General features: G+C 32.6%; 2 protein-coding genes across 8 annotated transcripts; both read left to right on the top strand.

Moving 5' to 3' along the window:
- The first annotated feature begins 4,050 nt into the window (after positions 1-4,050).
- On the top strand, positions 4,051-12,845 carry LOC102604577 (fatty acid amide hydrolase-like). 2 transcript variants are annotated; one of them, XM_006361931.2, is made up of 21 exons: positions 4,051-4,346; positions 4,426-4,525; positions 4,611-4,720; positions 4,804-4,864; positions 5,385-5,581; positions 5,652-5,781; positions 6,010-6,087; positions 6,168-6,315; positions 7,077-7,189; positions 7,275-7,350; positions 8,417-8,488; positions 8,943-8,994; positions 9,595-9,675; positions 9,760-9,843; positions 10,010-10,113; positions 10,201-10,293; positions 10,848-10,916; positions 11,344-11,408; positions 11,768-11,829; positions 12,218-12,313; positions 12,418-12,845. In XM_006361931.2, the coding sequence occupies exons 2-21, from the start codon at positions 4,447-4,449 to the stop codon at positions 12,502-12,504; spliced, it is 1,857 nt and encodes a 618-aa protein (XP_006361993.1). In that variant the 5' UTR covers positions 4,051-4,346; positions 4,426-4,446; the 3' UTR covers positions 12,505-12,845. The 2 variants fall into 2 exon arrangements, with proteins under 2 accessions (XP_006361993.1, XP_015158270.1); XM_015302784.1 differs by lacking the exon at positions 4,051-4,346 and having other exon boundaries at positions 4,354-4,525.
- A 1,803-nt stretch (positions 12,846-14,648) lies between these two features.
- LOC102604249 (fatty acid amide hydrolase-like) lies at positions 14,649-24,259 on the top strand. 6 transcript variants are annotated; one of them, XM_006361930.1, is made up of 21 exons: positions 14,649-15,088; positions 15,384-15,464; positions 15,608-15,717; positions 15,805-15,865; positions 16,771-16,961; positions 17,044-17,173; positions 17,314-17,391; positions 17,654-17,801; positions 18,208-18,320; positions 18,401-18,476; positions 18,899-18,970; positions 19,470-19,521; positions 20,153-20,233; positions 20,314-20,397; positions 20,575-20,678; positions 20,829-20,921; positions 21,648-21,716; positions 22,181-22,245; positions 23,116-23,177; positions 23,612-23,707; positions 23,953-24,259. In XM_006361930.1, exons 2-21 carry the CDS (start codon positions 15,386-15,388, stop codon positions 24,025-24,027), a joined length of 1,839 nt encoding a protein of 612 aa, XP_006361992.1. In that variant the 5' UTR covers positions 14,649-15,088; positions 15,384-15,385; the 3' UTR covers positions 24,028-24,259. The 6 variants fall into 6 exon arrangements, 5 of the variants coding, with proteins under 5 accessions (XP_006361992.1, XP_015158275.1, XP_015158273.1 ...); XM_015302789.1 differs by lacking the exon at positions 15,384-15,464 and having other exon boundaries at positions 15,697-15,717; XM_015302787.1 differs by lacking the exon at positions 17,314-17,391.
- The last annotated feature ends 209 nt before the right edge of the window (positions 24,260-24,468 follow it).

Below are 24,468 nucleotides of genomic sequence, written 5' to 3'. Positions count from 1 at the left end.
TTTTCCATCTTTCTTCTTCTTTACGATTGCAGGGGTCTTCACATTGTCTTCTTTTAATTCTTATTATATCATTATATTATAAGTCCATGGGTTCAAATTCTTTTTTTTTTTGTCTGTACCATTATCAAATTTATTTCTCCATAAAAGGAGTTTAAGTTTTGGGAGATGATGGCTGAAAAATGAGGAAGAAGATGAAAAAAGAAGAAGATTAAATAAGCCTTTCATGCGCTGGTAATGAGTATATTACATTCTCTATGACATATCAGCAAAAAATGTCAAAATGACATAGTGGGATATGACATAAGGTGTCTAAAATAAACAAAGCTGAGTTGAGGTGTCTAAGTGAAAATTGGTGCCAACTTAAGGGGGCCACCGATGGGTTCCCCCTTATTTATTAAAAGGCCAAACACATACACAACCCCTCTAATTTGTCCTCATTGTTTATTTTGACACTGCGTTATGTATCATTTTAATACGAAATACTATATTTATGATTTTATTTATTTTTATATATGTTATTCAATTGTAGTTTCTTATTTTTCAAAAAATGACATGTGTTAGTTGATTTTAGTAAAAAAAATAAATTAAAAATTAACGAACAAACATTAATTCTTTTTTAAAAAATAATAATTTATTTTAAAGATTTTTTCTATAATTTTTGTGTGAAAAATAACTGACGAAATTGTGTTGGTTTTCTTTCTTAAAAAATCATCAATATCCCGAAAAGTCAGTCGAGTTGTAACATTTATTAGTAGTGTTATTAGCAATGAACAAGAGTTTCTTTTTTTACTCGTATTAAAATTGCATTTTTTAATTCATATCGAGTCATATTAAAAATTAAAAGCGAGTATTTGTGTTAAATTCAGATAGCCTAAATGATAAGAAAAATAAACAAATATGTAGTGTTATTTAATTTAATTGAATGTTTAAGAAAGAAAATTAAAGAAGTTTCGTCTATTTATATTCATGCAAAAATACAGAGAAAATCACAAAAAATAATATTATTATTTCAAAAAATTGTGTTCGTTCGCTAATTTTTTAATTTTTTTAAATGAAAATTAATAGCCACCCTTAATTTTTTTAAAATAAGAACTGCAATTGAAGAAAATAAATAAAAATAAAGAAATCATAAAAATTAGTATTTGTGTTTAAATCGTACATAAAAAATTGAGTTTAAGGGTTAAAATGGAACAACCCTATGTTGAAATGCCAAAATGAAAAAAATGAAGGTAAGTTATAGGGGTTGTGTATATGTTTGGCCTTAATTTTTTTTATAAAAAAATAACTTCTCTTTTATATATTTTTTGTCTCGTATATATATAAAACTTGTCATTTTCTATGCATTAGCCAAAACTTTAGAGTCTGTTTGGTATTAGTGCTAAAAATTACTTATTTTAAAAGTGTTTTTTTAAAAACAGCTTTTTAGAAAAATGTTTTTTTTCTTAAAAAAATAATAATTTGTGTTTGACAAATTCATTTGAAAAGTGTTTTTGATAAGCAATTTGTGTTTGGCTAAATTTTTTTTAAAAACGCTTTTGAGAGTCAAATTACAAAAAAGGGCAAGGATCAATGTGCTTTTAATATTATGATAACTTTATAGAGAGAAACCATTTTAAACATCCAATACAAAACTTTAATTACATTTTTTATTTAATTAATTAAATGTACATATTCAAATTTTCATTCAATATTATGCATAGATAAAAATTGTTGAAAAATATTGAAAAGAAGATTCTTTTTGTTATTTGTTACCTATTCTCTTGAATTCAATCTTAGCTATTATCCTTTTGTTTTTTGTTATAATACTCTAAAGTTTTAAAATTTTCAAATTAAAATAAAATAATACATAAATTAAGAAAATAAAAAAATTTGTTGTTTATTACTTCTTTGGGATGGTCTAAATCTTTAATTGTTACTTTTTCTCTCTCTTGTTTTTAATCTTGCAAAAATATTGTTGTTACTTTTATTTTTAATTATGTAAAATAATACGTAAAATTATATCTACAATATAAAATATATATAATAATATAAAAACATAAACAAAATTAATTTTTATTATATAGAAATAAAAAATAAAATTCTTGAATGAAAATTAACCAAACTTATGAGATATGTTAATTAATTAATAAGGGATATATTGATAAATATGTATATATGTAAGAGATATTTTAGTCTTCAAAATAATAATTTTCTGTTTCTGCTTCTGCTTTTTGTTAAAAACTAATTTTTTTTAGCTTCTACGATTCTACTCAATAGCAAAAAAACTGCTTCCACTTTAATTTAAAAGCGGTTTTAAGGATTTGTCAAACACATAGAGCCTGTTTGACATTGATGTTGGGATGCCAAAACACTTATTTTGAGAAAACAAAAAAAATTATTGAAAAAATAATTGTTTGACAAATCGGTTAAAGTGCTTTTAAATGGAAGCAGAAGCAACTAGTTTGCGGTTGGGAAGAAGCTAAAAATTTCTTCTTTTTAAAAAAAGCAGAAACAGAAACAGAAACAAAAAAATATTTTTCTCAAGACTAAAATATCATTTTTCATATATACATAATTACATATTACCAATATATTTCTTAGTAATAAATTAGTATATTTCATAAGTTTGGTTAAATTTCATTTAAGAATTTTATTTTTTATTTTATATAATAAATATTATAATTTATTTTGCGTTTATATATTATTATTTTATATATTATATATTATTTTACGTATTATTTTGTAGAATTAGATTAAAGGTAACATTAATATTTTTTCAAGATTAGAAAAGAAGAAAAAAAATAACAATTAGATATTTCAGCCACCCAAAAAAGGTATAATATTGATTGAAAATTTAATGATGTAAATTTTAATTTGAAAAAAATTAAAAAGTTAATTAATTTAGATATTTAAAATAGTTTCTCTCAATAAAATAATTTTAATATTAGAAGTACATTAATAGTTGTCCTTTTTTGTAATTTGACTCTTAAAAACACTTTTTGAAAAACATTAGCCAAACACAATTTGCTTATGAAAAACATTTTTCAAATGAATTAGCCAAACACAATTTTTTTTTTCAAAATCACTTTTCTAAAAAGCCATTTTAAAAAAGTGCTTCTTAAAATAAGTTGTTTTTAGCAGTAATGCCAAAAATACTTTTAATTTTTCAAAAAAAAAATGTTTTTTTCTCAAAAAAACACTTCTGATCTCCCAACAACAATGCCAAACAAGCTGTTAGACAGAAATAAGCTAATGTTTGCGTCTTCCATGATGATCCGATTAGTATACATGGATAAGTTGTCACAATTCGAATTATAATTAGACTTACTACTTTACTGTCGGAATCACTATACTTTCAAGTTATAATATATTTTAATTAATCATCTGAATAAATAATAAAATATTTTTGTTAATCTTGTTGTGTATGATTAAAATAAGAACACATATATTAAGTGGTTAATTTATTTATATAATGAGTTTTTGTGAACACGTGAATCATTTTTTCTAAAACATAAATTTAAAATATCTAAAAAAGTACTTTATCATAATTAGTTTGAGACAAAATGAGTCCTAATACTTGAAATTCAATAATATATTTAAAATATATTTATTATTAAGAAGCAAGGAAAATAAAATACATACAAATTTTATTTTTATCTTTACCGGATAAAAAAATTGTTGCCAATAACCCTTCTCCTAAAAACAAAAGTTATGCCAAGCAAAATCTACACGAAAATATGACAATAATAAAAAATATAAAGCAAAAATCAACCGTTGGAAATTAGGTAACTGCGGATTACTAACGCTACTTTTAATTAACGCGCAAAAATAAACCGTTGAAAATGAAGTAACTGCTGATTACTAACGCTATTTCTAAAATTAGGTAACTGCGGATTAGTAACGCTACTTCTAACACTATGTAAAGCAAAAATCAACCGTTGGAAATTAGGTAACTGCGGATTACTAACGCTACTTTTAATTAACGCGCAAAAATAAACCGTTGAAAATGAAGTAACTGCTGATTACTAACGCTATTTCTAAAATTAGGTAACTGCGGATTAGTAACGCTACTTCTAACACTATGATAAGGCGGCGGTGAGTCATATTGCGATTTCTTGGGGCTTACGAATTGAGTATTCGAAGCCCAAAATCGTACCAAAGTCCAGATACGCCTAAGGCTCAGCCCAACACAATGTACTCTTGTGAGATTATTGTCCGTTGAGACCTTTTCAAGGTCCAGACTATGGAGAACTGAATTTCAACTCAATGTCGCTGTCACAATGGAAATTAAAGAAATTGATGTTGACTACTCAATGCATCTTCATTGCTATTTGCCTCAGAGTTTGAGACTTTCAAGACTCTGTCAAGTATGTGTAACATGATTTATCTATCTATCTATCTTGTCAATTTTATTCTTTTGATTGTATCTGTTGTGTTTTTGTCCAGTTCAAAAATTGTGACTGAAAAATGGGGAAAAAGCAAATAATGTTGCCGGCGAATGAAGTAGACCTTACTGCAGTCAAATATGTGCCCGAAAAAATTGAAGGTTTTGTGTTTCATCTTTTTCGCTATGATGACATTGGCAGTATCATTTTTTTTCGCCCTGAGTTTTTATTTTAATTGATTTGCAGCTCCACATTTGACGGGGCTTTGGTTCAAGTTGTTTGTTAAAGTAATGGAGGCACCTGTAATTGGTTCTTTAATTGCTAGTCATCTGAAGGAGAAGAATGGGATTACTGAGGTTTGTTTACTTGCAATTTTTTGTATCTTGATGCATAAAAAGGAGATCAAGAAATTAAAGAACGGTTGTGTTTTTATTGTCAGATTCTGAAGAATACTGTGATACCAGAGGTTCCCATGTTCATTCCCCAATTTCCTCTTCAAGGTTCTCTATTAAGCTCTTGCTGATTATCTTTCACTATTTTATTGATATTTTGTGTGTTTAAGTGATACCAGTTAGTTGGGATTAAGTTTTAATCATGTTTGTACATTTGCGTTAAGTCGGTCTAATGTTTTCTAGTGAAACTAGTTTCTAATATTAGATTGGGACGAGATTAAATTAGAGCGACATAACTGATTCCGACTTGCTTGTGATTGAGTCATAATTGTTATTGTGTTGTATACTGTATGTATAGTGTACATCGATTTTTCATCATGGAGTAGGAAAATACTTATTCCTTTTAAATATGTCATTCCACTGAGGTGGTGCTGCTTAACCATCTTATTGTACTCCTTGTTATCTCTTTTCCCCCCCTATTAGTTGGTGATAAAATAATACTCAGCTGATTTTCGGACATATAACTGGAAAGAAGAATAATATTTCCATGATTTTGTTGAAGTTAGAATTCAGGAATTAAGGTGCTTTTTCTAATGGTACTGACTTGTTTAGTATGTATATGTATTAGAGCCAGAGCCTGGTGTTGTTTGCTTAGAAGAAGATGGAAAACCTGAAGAACGGGTTGCTTTAGCATTGAAGTGTCTTCCACATTATGATCCTACTTGCAGATGGAGTTCTGATTCAGGAGAACCATTCCAATTCCGCTATTGGAAAATTCGTGATTATGGATATGCTTACAGATCTAAGCTTACGACCCCATCTATGGCAAGTGACTTTTCATTCTTTGTTTTATTTCGGTCATCTTCAAGACTAATAAACCTCTGTCATGCTAAAGGTTGCAGAACACTTTATCTCAGCAATGGAGGTATTTAATAGTAAGCAGCAATCAGCACCACTATTAATCTCATTTGACCCCGAGGAAGTGAGAAGGCAAGCGGCAGCTTCCACTCAAAGATTTGAGGAAGGTATTTTTATTTGTTGATGTGCATAAAGTTGGATCTTGTAAGAACCTACATATGCAATTCACAATTTGTCTTTTTTTCTCTCTAAGTTTACAGCACACGGCATCAAATAAATGATATTCGCTTCCTGCAAATAAAGCTTATCTCAAATTACTGTGCCAAGTCTGCTGATTTTGTTACTAAACCGTATTCCCTTTCATCTTTTTTTTCTTTAATGATGTGGTCATGGAGGAAACCCGTTGTCAATCTTGGATGGGATTTTCACTGCAGTCAAGGATGACATTGATTGCTATCCTCATCCTTCAAAGGGTATTTGTTTAACTTCATATTTCCTCTGTAAATATCTCTGCCATTTTTAGCTGAACATCTTTCCCCGTAAAAAAGTGCAGGTGGTTCTAAATGGTTTCATGAGGTTCGCCAGGTAAAGGCAGATGGGGTTTCTGTGTCAAGATTACGAAACAGTGGTGCAATTTTAGTAGGAAAGACAAATATGCATGAGTTTGGTATGGGCACAACAGGAAATAATCCAAATTACGGGTAAACTTGTTTCCTTGTAGGTTATCCAAATTATGGGTAAACTTGTTTCCTTGAACCTACAAATTGTTGAAAAAATGATTTCCAACACAAATAGCAAACATGACTATTTTTTTTTTAAAGATATGTGCTAAATATTGGCTTTGTGAATGTTGAAGAAGGATTTCAGTCTTTCACATTTAACAGGAGTATGCTAAAGACGTCCCTCAAAAGAACACTTCTTTTTATTTCTCTATCTTCCTTTCTGTTTCAATTTTGATCTTTCTGTGACTGAGTATTGGATGTTCTGAAGCAGTCATTTATGGCTCAACCTTTGCCAACATAGCATAAGGTTCACCAGAGTGGTTTATTCCTAGTTCATTCTTCTTGATCAAGAGAGGTTGTCGGGTGGTGTTTTTTTGGCTGTTATGTGATCATTGCCACATTTTGACTCATTTAACTGCAGAATAGTAATACTTTTGTTTCCCTACATCTCTTTTGAATGATGATTCTTTACTTAAGTTACATATTTCAACATGTCTAATAAAAAATGTTGTCCAGTCCAGTTATTACATCTTTGTAGTCTTTTTCCTTTGGTTGGTGACTGAGAGTCTTGCTTGAGTTATATTTGATAAGCCACTCATACAGACCGCTTTAGATATCTTTCCCTTGTTCTCGGAATATAATTTTTTGAAGTGTATCTGGGAACTATTGTTTCTTGGGTAACTTTAGGTTGAGTGTATATTTTACCTTTCACAGCAGTAATGAGCATTTTCCTATGGCAGTACACCTGGAAATCCGCATAATCCAAAAAGGTACACAGGTGGTTCTTCCTCAGGTTCAGCTGCAATTGTTGCTTCTGGATTGTGCTCAGCAGCATTGGGAACAGATGGTGGAGGTTGTATGACATATTGGGCGTAGTGAATTAGTAATTTGTTTTAAAATGGTTATAGATTTTCAAGATTCATTCATTTGAAGTCCAGGTTCAGTACGAATTCCTGCTTCTCTTTGCGGGGTTGTGGGCTTGAAAACAACATTTGGACGGACTGACCTGACAGGGTAAGTTCATGAATGGCAGGTCAATGTGCATCTATACCTTATTGCTTATGAATTATATTGTTCCCTTCAGGAAAACTTTCTGTCTGCTGTCAAAGCTATGATCTTCTGCCTCATACAACTTGCCTCCCTCGTACTCCAGCCTAAAAATTGTTCTTTTCTTTAGTTATCCCTATTTTCTGGATTCTTAAAGTCTCTATGTTAACATGTATTCTTCAATATCTGTGAAGGGCATTTTTCATTTCGCTTGTGGATAAGTGAAACAATCATTATAAACCTAAAACTCTGTGTAAGGCATGAAATCAAGTATATTTTTTCTAGGCCATAGTTAAACTCAAACGCATTATTTCCCAGGCACTTCATGGTATGAGAAATAAGGTAGCTTTGTAGAGAAGTGATGCCTTTACTGCAGTAGTTTATAACTCTATTCTGCACATTGCTTAGAAATGTAATCAAAGAAGAGCCCTATACGCTTTCTACACACACACTACTTACATAATCCATACCGTGATACGACAGCAAAGGAGACACCAAGTACATGCACTACTTACATCTTGCAGATTCATAAATAATTCAAGATTAAGGTATCGGTGAAAAAAAGAAAGGTTTTTGGTTTTCTGTTCTTTCATTACAGAATCCAAAAACAAGAAAATGCCAATGAACTTCACGTCCCGTGAATGCTGTTTGAGTGCGCACAGAAGCAAGCTAATTTTTCTTACAAATTTTGGTCAGATGACTTTTTTTTGTATGCATGAACATGGAGAGTGATGTTTCATCTAGTCATGTCCAAGAAGCTAGATGCTAAAAAATAATAATATTAAGTTCATTTTATGTTGTGATATGTTTCATTTTGGCCATTGTCAATTATATTAGAATGAATTCCCATACACTTGCAGAATTTGGAAATCGGAAAAAGTGGCCCATATTTGAAATTTGATCAGAAGTACGTGATAATATTTAGGTTATTTAACTCTATCAGGCATATTTTATAAACATTTTCAATGATTGTGATTGCATGTTGCAAGGGTAGATATGTGTATAATTTTGTCCATCTCTGTTCTTTTCTCAGGTCACTGTGGGAAGCAGGAACTGTCACAATTATTGGACCCATTACAGCTACAGTTGAGGATGCCATACTTGTGTTAGTAATTGGGTTTAACTGCCAATTTCCTTACAAACAAATAGTCAATTCTGGTCATGAAAATCTCTGATATCACCTTACTGTGTACAGTCAAACCATGGATTTTTTTTAATTTACCTCTTTGACTTGATTACATATGCACCTAGAATTATTTTGGTGTTGCACTGTTTGCACTTTGCATCAATTTCATTTACCTTTATGTGAGCTAAAACAATGGTGAAGAAGATGCAACAAGAACAACATTCGCAGTACAGTCCCACAAATGGGGTCCGGGGAGGCTGGGGAGTACGCAGACCTTGTAAAGATAGATCAATTAGGTTGTATATATTTTTGTAAAAAATAGGTTGTATGTTTGGGGATCTTTTTGTTAAATTTGGCAGCTATCTTGATCATGGTGATAACCACTCTTTTGGTTGATATGTGTTGATTATGGCTATTTCCTACAACTTTTCAGGTATGCAGCAATCTCGGGATCCTCTCCAGCTGATCGAATTCGTCTGAATCCTGTAATCACTCACAAAGTGTACTTTTGCAAAATTTCAAGATATTTTTCTGCTTGAGGGTTCAGTTTTAACCTTTTTTTTCCCTTCATTCGTGTAAATACTTTAGCTAATATTAGTAAATAGAGTATCAGATCATTTTTCAACGTCGAGTTTGATCATCTGTGATACTGAAGTATGTTGGTTACCATAATAACTCAGTTTGGGGTATTTTTCTTCAGAGATCTGTTCTGATCCTGGTTCAGTTTGGGGGATGTTTCTTCCGCTGAATGTCCCATTGTTCCTGTTTTTATACATTCTGCAGTATTCACTCTACTAATATCATGTAAGATTATAGAAGACTATATTAGTTAAATTGCTGAAAAAAATTGTGACATTTCCCTATCCATTATAACCTTGTTGTTTTAGGTCCCCCAAATGGATTTGATATATCTAAACAAGACCAATCTTAAGCATAGGATTAAGTTGATCCTATACTTGTACCGGAGACTGTTGAAGTCGGTTCAATGCCAAATGAGTTATTTTCATTGGATTAAAAAGTTGTACTCTGCATTAAGCATGCTGTTTTCTACTCACATTATTACTGATTGATTTTTCATTTTGCAGTCCATCCCTTGTTTACCAGATTTATCTTCCAGTGAGGGTTCAAATATCTTGGGATCACTTACCTTGGGAAAGTATACAAAGGTGTTGCACTTCAGTTCTCTTAAGGTTGTTGGTGATTTTAACCTTCTTGGTTGAGCTTTGGCTGATATGAGACATGTTTTACAGTGGTTTAACGATGTTAGCTCGACCGACATATCTGATAAGTGTGAAGATGTCCTAAACCAACTATTTCGTCTGTATGGGTGCAAAGTAAGTCCATAGTACTCTTTATTACGTATGTGATTCTGTCTGACTCATGCTTTTTACATCAAGATTATTGTCTATTTCAGAAGACTTCATGTTTAAAGTTCAGGTTCACTTTTCTGGATTTAATTTTGTTTATTCTATTTTTCTTGCTTAACTCTTTGCAATCAAGACAACAGAGATTGTCATACCGGAGCTTCGTGAGCTGCGCACAGCCCATACTGTTACTTTTGGATCTGAATCACTGTGCTTACTGAATCCTGATTGCGAGGCTGGGTATATTTATTTTCCATCATGCTATTTGTACGACTGCTTGGTATGTTGTTGTTTGGACTAATATAGAATTTCTTTCATTTTATGTAGGAAAGGAGTTAGATTGACTAATGATACTCGCACAAATCTGGCACTTTTCAGATCATTTGCAGCATCTGACTATATATCTGCCCAGTGCCTTAGGTAAAGAATTAGTTAGTGAATATTTTCATACATGTCGAAACAATTTGTTCAACTATTGTTTGTTAAAGTATCAAATTAGGGATGTGAAAGCTGCTGCAAGTGTATTGTGGATCATTGACATTTTAACATTTGGTTCAACATTTAGTAGGCATTCCTAGCTTTAACCACATCAGCGATTTTAGGTTTACTTACTTCACTATAAGCTCATTATGTGTAAAATCTTAGAAAGTTACCTGATATTAAATTTTCAATTGGAGGAAAGATATGCTCATAGCTTGTGCACGGAAACAAATTTAAACTCCAATAGAAGAGCATGTCAGAATCCATGTTCTTGTCATTAATTTCATGGTTTCTTTACTCCATAGTTACGTTGCGTCTCTGAAGTGTCATTTAATGGTTTTTTTTGTCTATGTTTTGGAAAAATGTCAAGTGCCAAATGTACTACTATGTTTTATCTAAATGTTAAAAGATTTCCGTCTTGCTATGGAATTGCATTTAGAAATATGATGAAGTCTATTCAATTTATTTCAGCTTTCCTGTGTCTCTTATTGCAGGCGAAGGATAATGTACTACCACATGGAGATTTTCAAGAAAGTAGATGTCATTGTAACACCTACCACTGGGTAAACTAATTTCTGTTAACTATTTTCCTTATCTTTTAGTTGATGGAAGTTTCAGGAAGTTGGTTTCAGAAATAGTTATGTAAAAGAGAGTAGAATTTTCTGAAGTCCTCTTGCAATATTTGACATAAGATTGTACTTCAATGGAAGTCAAAATTTTAGATGATTGGTGCAAAATAGGAACTATATGTTTCTTTTTACTTCACGTGGATAATGGTTAATCAGTGAATGACTCAATAAGAGTATTAAGGATTAGGATATTTCTCATGTCTTTGAAGTTATACCCCATAATTTAGCTTGACGATTGAAGTCACATTTGTCTGATGTTATGATCCACAGAGGATTTCCATTGAATACCTCACTCACGAAGTTTACACATCAAATGGAAATGTATATGTTCATAAATTTCTAATTTTACTTTTTTTTCCAGAATGACGGCCCCAGAAATTCCAGAAAGTGCTCTTGCAGTTGGAGAGACAAATTTGCAAGTTGTAGGTAGGTTAACATCTGTTTCTATTTTTTTTTTTAAATTATCATTTACAAATAAAAAGACATCATTTTATTACTTTGTAGTAGTCATTAGTAGTCGTTGGATATATTAAGTATGAGAATGCAATGCTATTTCACGAGATATCTTATGAATAAAATATTTGATGTTTGACTGGTTGGTAGATTCAGAAATTTGATTTTTGCATGCATTGAAGACAGATTGTACTTTGATAATTAAAGTCCCGAAGCGTTCTATCTCAAAATATTATCAATTCTACAACAGTTCTTTTTGTTGTTATGATGAGCACTTCATGATGATCAACTCTATTTAGACTACTTATTTCATCATTTGCTATTGTTTTCAGCAAGCCTAATGCAATTTGCTATGACAGCAAATGTTCTTGGACTTCCGGCAATTTCTGTCCCTGTAAGTGATATTCATCTTTTTCCTCTTAGGCAGTTATCTGAGAGTAAATCGCATAAAAGGATATGGAATAGAAGGATAAGAACGTGCATGTTGATAATATACAAACAATGCTCCTATTCTAAGCATTTCAAGGACCTGCTCACCTTCTTTCCAATTAATATTGACACACAGCAGTAAAAATGAATGACTGAACGCTCTCTCTCTTCACAACTTTCTCCATTTGTATTTGCACAATCTCTGTTCCCTTTAAAACTAAGATGTCTCTTTGATTGATGGCTACCACCATAGGATTCAAAATTATTCTAAAACTCGTGGATGTCAAATATCTATCAACATCATGTGTTTAAAATTTATTATTGTTATACTTTTCTTTTCTTTTCATGCTTAGATTGGTCATGATAAGCAAGGACTTCCAATAGGCTTGCAACTTATTGGTCGTCCGTGGTGTGAAGCTTCAATCTTGCGTTTAGCTGCTGCAATAGAGGTATTCTCCTCCCCTCCTACCACCACCCGTTCCCAACTAACAAAGTTACAAACTGCTAAAATGTTCAAACAAGTATTGACAGGAGATTTGACTTGTGCTTTCAGGAAATCTCTGCAGAGTATAGGAAGAAGCCAGTGGAGTTCTATGACATCTTCAAAGGGAAGTCTAATTTTAACAGTTTCCATGACTGACTACACTGAAAGAAAGTGAGGAATTGACAGGAATAAGTTTGTGTAGGAAAAATTGATTCCACTTCTTGAATAGCCACTGATTGGCACATTTATTTCCACTTAATAGTCATTAATTGGCCATTACTGCTAATTCAGATATTAAGTGAGAAACCAAGACAAAATATATATATATATTTCTTTTTCTCATTTTCTTCAGTGCTGGGTTTTTGTTTTTAGTTTACAAGAAAAGAGTTTGTTGGATTTCGGAATTTATCTTATACTCCCTCCGTCCAACAATACTAAAAATAGATGTCCAATAATACTTGTTCACTTTATGAAATCCATGGATAATTTTACACTTAGTTCCTAATTTATCCTTACCATTAATTATAGTCATTTCCCTTTATTATATTCAAAGGGTGATATAGTAAAATTACCCTTTATTTATAATTTCTTAAGGGGTGTGTCAAGTCAATAGTGGACAACTATTGTTGGACAAAGAGAGTAGCTGAAATGTGAATATATAGATGTCTCAAGTTTTGGAAAATGTACAATCACTTTCCTATTTCTTCTTTGGACTCTGTCTCTCTTAGCATACATGCATATCCATATAAGAACCCTCATCTTTGCTAGCTTCGACTTTTGAATGTGTGCACTCTTGTTCCGTACAACAAATAACATAAAAAAATAATAATAACAAATTTGATTAGAAATCACAACTGAATTTTTTTTTTTAAAAAAACTAACAGTAATGCCAAAATATTAATAAAAAAGAAATACAAAAATTAAACGTTACAGCGCAGACTAGTTTTTTTTATTTGTTTTTCTTCTCACCTTATTTAATTGATTTCTCCTTCAAAATCCAACCGCTTTTTATTGCTAACAGTAAATCCAGTTGAAAAGTTATATTCCTAAATACACCACAATTAAACAAAAAGAATCAATAACACAAAAACCGAATTGTAAAGTTGAACAAAATTTACTCAATAATGATAAATTCATTTGAAAAGATCGAATACTGAAACATACTTTAAAATGTTAGCGTGTTTGTGGTTATGTTTTTTAAACTGATTCTATAATTTATTTGTATTTTGCAACCGAGTATATTAATATGTTTTATTGAATATTTTTTGTTTTTTATTTGACGATTATGAATTTTAACTAGTTTAGTGTTAGTTTGCCAAAATAGCCTTGGACCATTTCCAACCCACCTCTATTTTACTCTCCATTCTCTATATTTGGAGAGTAAAATAGAGAATGGGATCTCCAACCATTCTCTATTCTTCAAATTTAGAGAGGTGAATAGTAGTTCTTCAAATTTGGAGAACTACTATTCACACTCTCTATTTCACTTTTTCAATATTTTATTATTATTTTTATTATTTTACATATAATGTCATTAATTAAATATCTAATATTTATAATTTTTCTTAAATATAATATAATATTTTTAAAAATATATTATTTAATATATGCTACTTTAGTTTCGAATTAATAGTATTTTAATTTTTTCTAATTTTCGTCAATAATATATTTGATTTTATTATTAATTTTCACTACAAAGAATACACAAAATTAAAATGATAAGATGAAAATTTTAATTTTGAAAATTGAGGACAAAAATGCTCATTTTGAACGTCGTAATGCATTACTAGAGCATTTATGGGAACAACATAATAATTTTGAAAATTGAGTGTTTATGTAATATTTATGTAATTGTATTTCACTTTTATTTGAATTTGTCCATTAATTTGTATATTATATTATATTTTCTTGCAATTTATGTTATTTAAAAATTTAGAATAAAATATATTTATATATTAAATAAAGAATTTGAATTTTTTTTTATATCACATGAAAAATATATAAAGTAATTATTTGAGAAAAAGAAATAAATGATTTATATTATGAAATAAGAAAATAAGAATGAATTAAAAATAATAATATAATATCGAGGAGAGAGAAAAAAAATTCTTTTTTAGAGAGTAAAATAGAAAATTGGATTGGAGTTGATTGTCTGAAAAAAAATAGAAAACTCAATATTTGAAGAGTAAAATAGAGTGTAGGGTTAGAGATGCCGTAAACTGTCAGTTTTGTAGTTTGTGAATAAAATTAAAAAGTACTATAATTATTTTAAAATCGAAATTAAAAAAAATAAGCCCCCCAAAAAAAAAGAAAACTATATCATTCTCAGTTGTCCTCTTTACGCGTGAAGACATCACTCAAGAAATCGCGTCAAGAAACCATTAAAGAAATCATAAATGAGAAGGAAACTAACAAATTCAATCTTAATTTTATAAATTGTTAACAACAGTCCAACTTTCGCTTACTAACTGCCGGCGGCCGGAGACTGGACTTTACATTAATGGCAATTGGGAAAAAAGACAAGGCAATACGCATGCCGGCGGGAACATGACACCATTCCGTTACTTTGCGACCCCCTGATTTCATGCTATCTTACGCCACTGGTGCGAAATTCGCCACTCCCCAACAACCTCGCTTTCAGAAGAAGAATTAATGGCAGTCTTCCTTAGTCTTCACTCGCTTTATAAAAAGGCCTTTATTCAATGCGAAGACCTTTAACTTTCAGATTTCGAATTTTGGAGTATGTATTTTGTTCATCTCTTTTAATTCTCATTCTCTGTCTCAATTTATGCGGTAATGTTGAAATTTCGGAAATAGAACTTCAAAAACTTTTGAAGTAATATTTATGCATTTGGAAACAACAATCATACGATTAACAACATAAAATATTTAATAAAAGACATATATATAAAGAAATTCTGATAAAAAAAAATTGGTTTACTTTTGAAATTTCAACTGTGACACATACATTGAGACAAAGAGAGTAGTAATTAACCAATAGATGATATGAATGGTTTGCCTATGTTATTTGTTAGAGATGGGGAAGAAGAGAGTGATGTTGCCAGCGAGTGAAGTTGACATGACGACTGTGAAGTATACAACTCAAAAAATTCAAGGTCTTCGCTATCATTCAAAGTTCATTTTAAGACAAGAGGATAGGGAGTAGTTATTATAAATCTCTGTATTGTTAACCAAGTTATTATTTAGTTACTGGTAGTTTCAAAAAATTTACTGTGAATTTGATCCTATGGATTTGCAGCTCCATATCTGACTGGATTTTGGTTAAAACTATTTGTAATGTTGGCTGAAACACCAATTATTGGTTCAATGATCATGATTTTCTTGCAGAAAATGAACCGAGGAGCCGAGGTCTGATTCTTAATGCATCCAGTCTCTGTTGTTCTTTATGTTGTATATTCTATGATAACTAAAAGGTCAAATGTTCATGATTGGTAGAGGTTCAAGAATACCGTGATACCAGAGGCTCCCATGTTTGTACCTGAATTTCCTCCTCAAGGTTTGTTGCGATATCATTCTTTCTTCAGTATTTATCTTGATTTTTTGCAAGCTCAGCTATCCTTGGTTTACTGATAGACCATTATAATGAAAAGGAACTGCTTGTTTAAATAGGCTTATCTTTTGTTCTATACCAATAGCCAAAAAAAAGAAAAAGGAAAAAAGGATAGGCTTACTTTACTTTTGTTTCAACCTTTTCTCTCTTTCATTTTAAAAGACCTCTATTTGGAAGAGGGGTGAAGCGGAGGTGGGTTTGACAATATGTGAGTGGTAGGCGTTTATTTCTGGAGGAATAAAGGAGATGACAGGCAAATGCATACAACAGGGACGAAAGTTAAGAAACTTCTTATGATAAAGCTGTTAAAGAAGCAGTTAGCACTGCATAGTTTAATCTATTTATATCTTTCCAGTAATTAGTTATAGTCAGTTAGATCAGTTTGTTATTCTAGTTATTAAGTGAGCTAATCTCATGTCAAGATCATCTATATAAATTGGCTAACAGCCTTATGTAATTCTCCTCCGTCTCAATTTATGTGATACCGTACTTCTGAAATTTGTGGTCGAAAACACTCTTTGACCATTTGTGTGGCTATAAGGTCAAAAGGTGCATTATAAAGTTAAATTGTTTCTAAATATAGAAAGGTGTCTCCTTGACCATTTTTTCGGTTAGTTAAGTTTGTTAAGCTAGTTTTTAAGTGAGGTAATCTCATCTCTAGATCATCTATAAAAATAGGCTAACGGCCTCATGTAATATTCAATAATTCATACACCAATATACCATATTGTTCCTTCTTCTCTCTATGCTCTATCTTTCTTCTATTGAGGTCATCCATGGTGACCTAAATCACTTCAAAAACCAATGCCACTTGGAGTCACTAACCGACTTTGTATGGCATGTGAATTTAGAGTCAGAACCTAGTGTTTTTGGCTTGGAAGAAGATGGGAAACCTGAAGAACGTGTTGAGTTAGCCTTGCAGTGTCTTCCAGATTACAATCCAGGCTGTATTTGGATTACTGATCCAGCTGCACCATTCCGCTATTGGAAGATTCGTGATTATGCATATGCTTACAGATCTAAGCTTACAGCTCCATCTCAGGCAAGTCATTGTTTTCCCTGTTTTCATGATGTTCATATAAATGTATCATTAGGATAAGCTAATTTTTACATTTGTGTCTTAGGTAGCAGAGAGCTTCATCTCAGCTATAGAAGAGTCTAACAACCAGAATCCACTGGCGCCGCTACTAATTTCTTATGATCCTGATGAAGTCAGAAGGCAAGCCGCTGCTTCCACACAAAGATTTGAAGAAGGTACACGGGTGTAAACTTTTTTATGGTCATATACAGACATGTATGCTATTGTGCCATTGTATTACAAAAACATGTCAGGCCTGCTATCTGCATTTGTTACTTTACTCAGCTACTATTTCTTAGTGGTTAGGTTTGTGCAGGAAGTGAATTATCAATCCTTGATGGTATCTTCATAGCAGTTAAGGATGACATTGATTGCTATCCATATCCATCAAAGGGTATGTACTCTAGCTCTAGTTGCCAAAGCATAGTCCTTTGCTAGATTTAGTTACATACTTAATGACTAACAGACAAGGGCGGAGGGCAGAGTGTTGGCTATGGGTTTGGTCGAACCCAGTAGCTTTGGTTCAAACTCTGTATTTGTCTTAATTTTTTTTTATTGAATATGCACAAATTATTAATTTAGAACTCAGTAATTTAAGAAGATTAAAAATTCTAGAACCTATAAGCTTCAAATTCTGACTTCGCCTCTGCTAACAGGTGGAACAACTTGGTTTCACGAGATTCATGAAGTGAAGAAGGATGCTGTCTGCATCTCAAGATTACGAAATTGTGGGGCAGTTTTGGTTGGAAAGACAAATATGCATGAATTGGGCCTTGGAATAACTGGAAATAATACGAATTTTGGGTGAGTTTAGCTTACAAGTTGTACACAATAGACAAGAAATTCTCGTTGTTTCACTGTATGTAAGTCATGATGCTAAAGTTCACTTAACATTTATTTAAGTCACACATTTGGTCAAATATTAAATGAAGTAGAAAACCTGGGGAATAAATTTGCCACGAAGAGAAACTTTAAAGATTTCATAGTACTGTTTCCTTTTGAATTGTGGACTTAATTATTGCTATGTACGTGAACTCTGCCAATTTTTTAAAGATTTCTCAGAACTGTTTCCTTTTGAATTGTGGATTTAATTATTGTTATGTACCTGAATTCTGACAATTATATATAGCAATTTAACATTCCACTCTGTTTAGGAGATGTTTTTTCATTATAAACGGCAGTATGGGTGGTGGATTTGCTTAATTAACAGGACAACCAGGAATCCACATGCTCCAGATAGGTACACAGGCGGCTCTTCCTCAGGCTCTGCAGCTATTGTAGCTTCTGGACTGTGTTCTGCTGCACTGGGAACAGATGGAGGAGGTTGTCGATGATACCATGTAACTCTGAATCATCTTATGAAATCTTTGTATGTCATGTTTGCTAAAGTTTATGCTTTACAGGTTCAGTTCGGATTCCTTCTTCCCTTTGTGGTGTGGTGGGCTTGAAGACAACATATGGAAGGACTGACATGAAAGGGTGAGCTCCTATTGCAGAAGAGTTTTGAATTTATGCGCCTCCTTTCTGATCTATCTAAACCTTGGTAGGTAGAGTTATCCGGTACTTGTGCTAGTGGGAGGTATATGTACCTAGTGAGCAAGACAAGAAACTGCTCCCTACTAAGCTTCTACCCTAATTTGTGTCCTCCACACCCTCTTATCTAAGGTCATGTCATCGCTAAGCTGAAACTGTGCCATGTCCAGTCTAATCATCCTCCTCCTCAACACGATTATTGTAAATAAAAGGTTTTTTCTTGAAGGTCCTTCTATGTCAAAATGAATATTCTATTTTTTGCCTAATTGTATCAATTATATGTGCAAATATGTTACCTTTTGTTAACTTAATTGTAAATTTTCTATGCACATACTTTGTTATTTTCACGCGTTCTTTGTTTTTGCCAGGTTGATATTTCATTATGGAACAGTGGCAATTGTTGGACCTCTCACAGCAACTGTTGAGGATGCCATACTGATGTAAGTAGTAAATGGTTTTTTAATGTCCAGTGCTTATAGTTCTATAAATGGTGCTGCGATAATGCAACACGGCTTGACCATCACCACTGTGGAAGAATGTGCCGTTATGTAGCTTGTGAAAATAACTTGCCCTAGTACTTGAATTCATATAATATGCATGTGAAGTGCTACTATCAGCAGAAGGTTTGATTGCGTTTCTCTCATTATTTCTGCATATCCGGTTCTGCTTTATTTTGCTTAAATCTACCCTCATAAATTTTTTTAGAGGGTTTTCCCCCTTTATCTTGGGGATGGGAGAAAGTGTGTTCCCTGCTCTATTTATTCTTTGAGAGATGAAAGTAGTAAATATACAAGACTCCGTCCTCCCACTATGTGAGTTAATCATTCTATCAATCAACTACTCCTTAAACTCTAGCTAACCAGGACTTCTCTACTTTTTGCCTTCAATGAGCTTAAGATAAACATTTCAGAAAGCTAAGTCGTGATATCTTACTATCAGGTATGCTGCAATTTTAGGATCTTCTCCTGCTGAGAGAGTTTCTTTGAAACCGGTAATTACCTCAGAAATTGCATGCTAATCATTATAATCTTAGATAGTATGATGTGTCTTTTTATTTAAATTTTTTTCATTTCCTCTTTTTCGTTAAAATGTCATAGAATACAAAGTGATTTTATAGAGTTTTCTAAGCATGTTCCTCCAAAGGCATTGATCGACCATCTACCCTAGTTTGTCCCATATCTTAAAACCCCAGAGGAAATCTGAGGAAAGAGTTGATATACAACTTCTTAGTGTTGGGAACCCTTTGATTCTACCGTGGAGAGAAAGGCTTCTCCAGTGGTACTGCCAGTCTTTTTCTCGCCTCTGGATAAATTCTGCAGACAGAAATCCTGAATCTATCAACTCCTGAAATACCGGGCTTATGTGAACTAGGATATTGAAGAAAGTAACTTCTGGCTGTTGTAGTAGGACCTAAACATCAGTCCTCGAGAGTACAAAGAAAGAGGTGGCTTTCTAACACCTTTTTCTTGTATAGATGATCTAGGGAGCATTATACTTCTTATTTGGATTATTCTGGGCTGTGTTTCATATTTAAGAAGTAATTTCACCCTATGAATTTCAGAGCTGAGTTGTGCATGTATTTATTCCATTAAAGTCCTTTAGTGTTTCTTACAATGTTTCAGGGCCTCCCTTGTTTACCAAATTTAAGTTCAAGTGAGAGCTGGTGCTCTCTGGGATCACTGTGCTTTGGGAAGTATACTGAGGTAATTGCTTTCTTGTGGAGAAGTGTCTGAAATGTAAATTTCTTGTAACAGTTATATTGTTTCTTGACTTCCTTCTGCAGTGGTTCAATGATGTTTCTTCAACTGAAATATCTGAGAAGTGTGAGGATGTTCTTAATCAGCTATCAGAAAAACATGGGTGTAAAGTGAGTTTATTTCCCATATCCAATTCTTTGATTCTGTCAAGTAATCATCTTCAATCTTGCTTGCTTAGAGTTAAGGGGGTCTTATGAGCCTCAATTTTGTGACTATCTATTTTCTTTGTATCTATCATTTTCCCATTTCTGTTTTATCTTAAATTGTTGTCTTTCCCTTAATTGAAGACGATAGAGATTGTAATACCAGAGTTGCATGAGATGCACAATGCACATATTGTTTCTATTGGCTCTGAAGTACTATCTCAGCTGAATCCTTACGTTGAAGATGGGTATGTCTACCTTACTGAGCAGGTCTTTCATGTGCTTGAGCTGGCTTGTCTGTGGCAGTACATGACATGATGGCATTATTCATGTTCTTCTTGATGAATACATTGCAGCTCTGCATTTATATAATAATCTGTTCTTGACCTGATTTCCAGGAAATCAGCGAGATTAACAAATGACGCTCGGATAAATCTGGCACTATTTCGATCATTTACAGCGTCGGATTATGTTGTTGCTCAGTGTCTAAGGTGGGGGATGATTTAGCAAATTCTGAATTTGATATGCACTGCAAATTTAGTGGCATCTAAAGATTTATTTGAACTGAGATGTGCATAGCTTGATCATTTGTTACTTGCTTTGGAAGTCTCTGACAATGTTTCTGTTCTTTTGGGTAATGGCTGCATAAATACAACAAGAACTTACCCGGTGTGATTCCACAAGTGAGGTCTAGGGAGAGTAAGATGTATGCAGGCCTTACCCTACCTTTTGTAGGGTAGAGGTTGTTTCTGGTTGCATAAATAAAGAGAAAAATCTTGTCAATGACACAAGATTCTCATCACCATTGCCCGCTTGTATCCAGTGAGAATGAAGGTAGATCTTTTGGGTATTACCTTTTTTGGATCCATAGGTTAGGTTACTACTCATAGATTTGCTCAAGAAAAATCACAATCTCTTTTACGTAAGAAAGTGACTATTAGTCTTCCTATTTTTCTTTTTCATGATCGGTGTTGGGCTTAATACTATGTGTTAACAATCATCTAGATAGGTTTCATTTCTTTTCATAAGAATGTAGGTAGGATTAAAAAAAAAGGCAGTAGCTTTATGCTCTAAGATTTTGGTCGCTGTGTTGTTCTCTCTAATCTTGTTTATTCTCTCTTGTATCATATACTAATGAAAGTATGCATTCCAATCATTCTTGGCATTTTATTCAACTAACAATAAGTTATTAGATATAATCTCTCTAATTCTTTCAGGCAAAGGTTAATGTATTACCACATGGAGATTTTCAAGAAGGTGGATATCATTGTGACACCTACTACTGCGTATGTACTAACCACATTCTTATCTTTTGGTGATAGTGCACGAAGTTTGTTATCGCTTTCTTGGTAAAGAACACTTTATTATTCACTTGAATGACCATCTATAAAATGTTTTACGCATCTCTTCATGTGCATCCACCTAATCTGTAATGCTAGTGAATAGCATTACTTCCCTCACGATTCCAATTAAATTATTGAATTTGGTCAGTGATGAAGATTGAAGCATGAATAAGATTTTTCTTTAACTGGAGCAACAAGAAGATGATAGTTGGAGATTGATTACTTTGATGATGTTAAATCTAGATATCTAACCTTTAAAATGTTGTGTGTATACTCATCAAAGTTAATATCTTTGAAAAGTATACATATATGTGAAAATCAACAGGTTTGTTCATTATTTTCTTCTGCTGGAATATGAATATCTGTGAAACCATCTTTAGCTAACAATTGTTTTCCCAATTCTTCAGCATGACGGCGCCCATAATATCACCAACTGCTCTTACAGTTGGAGAGACCAATATGCCCATTACAGGTATGTCGTTATGATATACTTCATGTGTTTGGGAGATGCTGTTATCTGCTTGATGTCTAACTGAATCTGAAAAGATTGATCATATGAGCGCTATAGAGTGATTGTGCACACTGTCTTTTGTCTTCGACTTGGTATACCCCAGACTCTGTTATGAACCATAGTGATGACGTGGAGGACAGCAGGGCTAAATCGGAAGATAATTTTATTCAGCCTAGAAGGAGTAACCGTGTGAAAATACCATCTAAAAGATTTGTTGACTTTGTCTAACAGAACGTGGGGCAAAGTGTGCGCTAAATATACGGCAAGTGGAGTAGGAAGTATCTGTTATAAATCTATTATCTCTATGCGTAGAAAAAGGAGGCTATGGTGTTTCGTTGGATCTCTATTTCTCATCTCTATTTTCTTCTGTAATTCTCTTCTCATCTCTTCTCTGTTTCTTCTCATTTCCTTGCAGTTTTTATGTAATCAGTAGTTGTTGTAATCTAGTTCAGTAATTAATATAGTGATCAGTTGGTCGTTATTGCGTTTGTTATAGACTCCCAAACCTTCCCTCCCTCCCCGGGACAACAGTGATTCCTCCACTTTTCCCTTGGTTATTCGAACTCCAAAAATTTTGGTTGGAAATGAGATGCTCTTACAACTGGAGTAACTTCTTGCACATACTGATTTAAGAAGGATGGTCTTCTTTTTAAAAATATTCTTTACTGTGTGGCAACTGGTACCAGTGTGAATTTTTAAAACTATAGTTAGCTGCAAACTACTTATGCATTATCCTCCTTTTTTTTTTAATGAACTACTTTATTATTTTATTTTGGATAGGTACTACTTTACTGTTTACAATCTTATATTAGTTTTTGTCCTCACACGCAGAAAATCTTATGCGGTTCGTATTAGCAGGAAATCTTCTGGGCTTTCCTGCAATTTCTGTCCCTGTAAGCATAGCATCTTTATCCTATGTACTTGGGAATCTAGACTAACTGCAGATTGAGTAAAAATAACTTGCCGGAATATTGAAAATATCAACGTTGGAGGCAAACTAAATTTTATACACGGTCTAGATACCCTGTATGTTAAAAGATTACTGCATTATCTGCTCTCATCTCTTTTTAAATGTCTACATCAGTTAATTTAAAGCCCTTGTTCCCTGGAAAAGTTGTTAATGCTGAACTGCACAAAAAATTGTCTAGTTTAGTTGAAGCCTATGCCCTGGAAAGTTTGAACGGGAAATAAAATTGCATTACAAAAGGTTCCTCTGTAACATTTTCAAAACTATCAACTATAAAAACACAATTGTTAATACTAATTATGACGGTACCCAATAATATCTCCATCTGTTTTAAAATTTTGTTGGAATGTTGTATATCAGGTTGGTTATGACAAGCAAGGACTTCCCATAGGAATGCAGCTCATTGGTCGTCCATGGTGCGAATCATCCATTTTGCTCTTGGCAGCTGCCATAGAGGTATGGTTACCCTTCCAACAAATGAGTCACTTGCCATTTTCTTGAAAAAGAAGACACCTAATTACTTTGGTTAGAAATGCCAAAATTATCACATGAAAATCTGACCCTTCCAACACATTCCGAGTTAATGACCTGTCTATTTATTAACTTGCTTTTAATAATTGAGTCTATTTTGACCCGCTCAAATTCAATCCAACTCACTTATTTGATACCCCTAGTAATAGTCGATTTGTTGCTTTTCTCAGGAAACTTGTGCTGGGCCTAAGAAGAAGCCGGTGCAGTTTTATGATATTTTGAAAGGGAACCTGATGTCGCTTTGAGCTTATACACAATGGTGGAGCTTCTCAGACTCAGACGTTGGTGGTTTGAGAATGCTTATTAAAACTGTAATCTTGAATTATACCTTTCCTTGTTCAATAAAAAGTTGTCTAAGTTTGTATTTCCTTGGGTGGTTTGGTAGGGTGTATAAAAATAGTAGTAATAAAATGGTGTATCAGTAATGCTATGATTAATTACATTAATATTAGTTATGTTGAGATTCTTTCGTATTCACTTTTTGGTTTAGTGTACTAAAAATATCGGCATTGCATAATTATCCATAGACTTCGAGAGCAGCTCTATGTTTAACCATGATAATCCATATATTAATAAACCTCATATCACTAATGTCATTGTTTCTTATGTATAAGAATAGTACTACTAAATATGATGTATAATTAATACAAATATTAGTTATTCATAAGTTGAAAATACTACCAAAC

Source organism: Solanum tuberosum, unplaced genomic scaffold, assembly GCF_000226075.1.
Source record: "Solanum tuberosum cultivar DM 1-3 516 R44 unplaced genomic scaffold, SolTub_3.0 scf00377, whole genome shotgun sequence".
Lineage (NCBI taxonomy): Eukaryota > Viridiplantae > Streptophyta > Magnoliopsida > Solanales > Solanaceae > Solanum > Solanum tuberosum.
The sequence above is the reverse complement of the archived record's forward strand: the minus strand, read 5'-3'. Positions and strand labels throughout refer to the sequence as shown.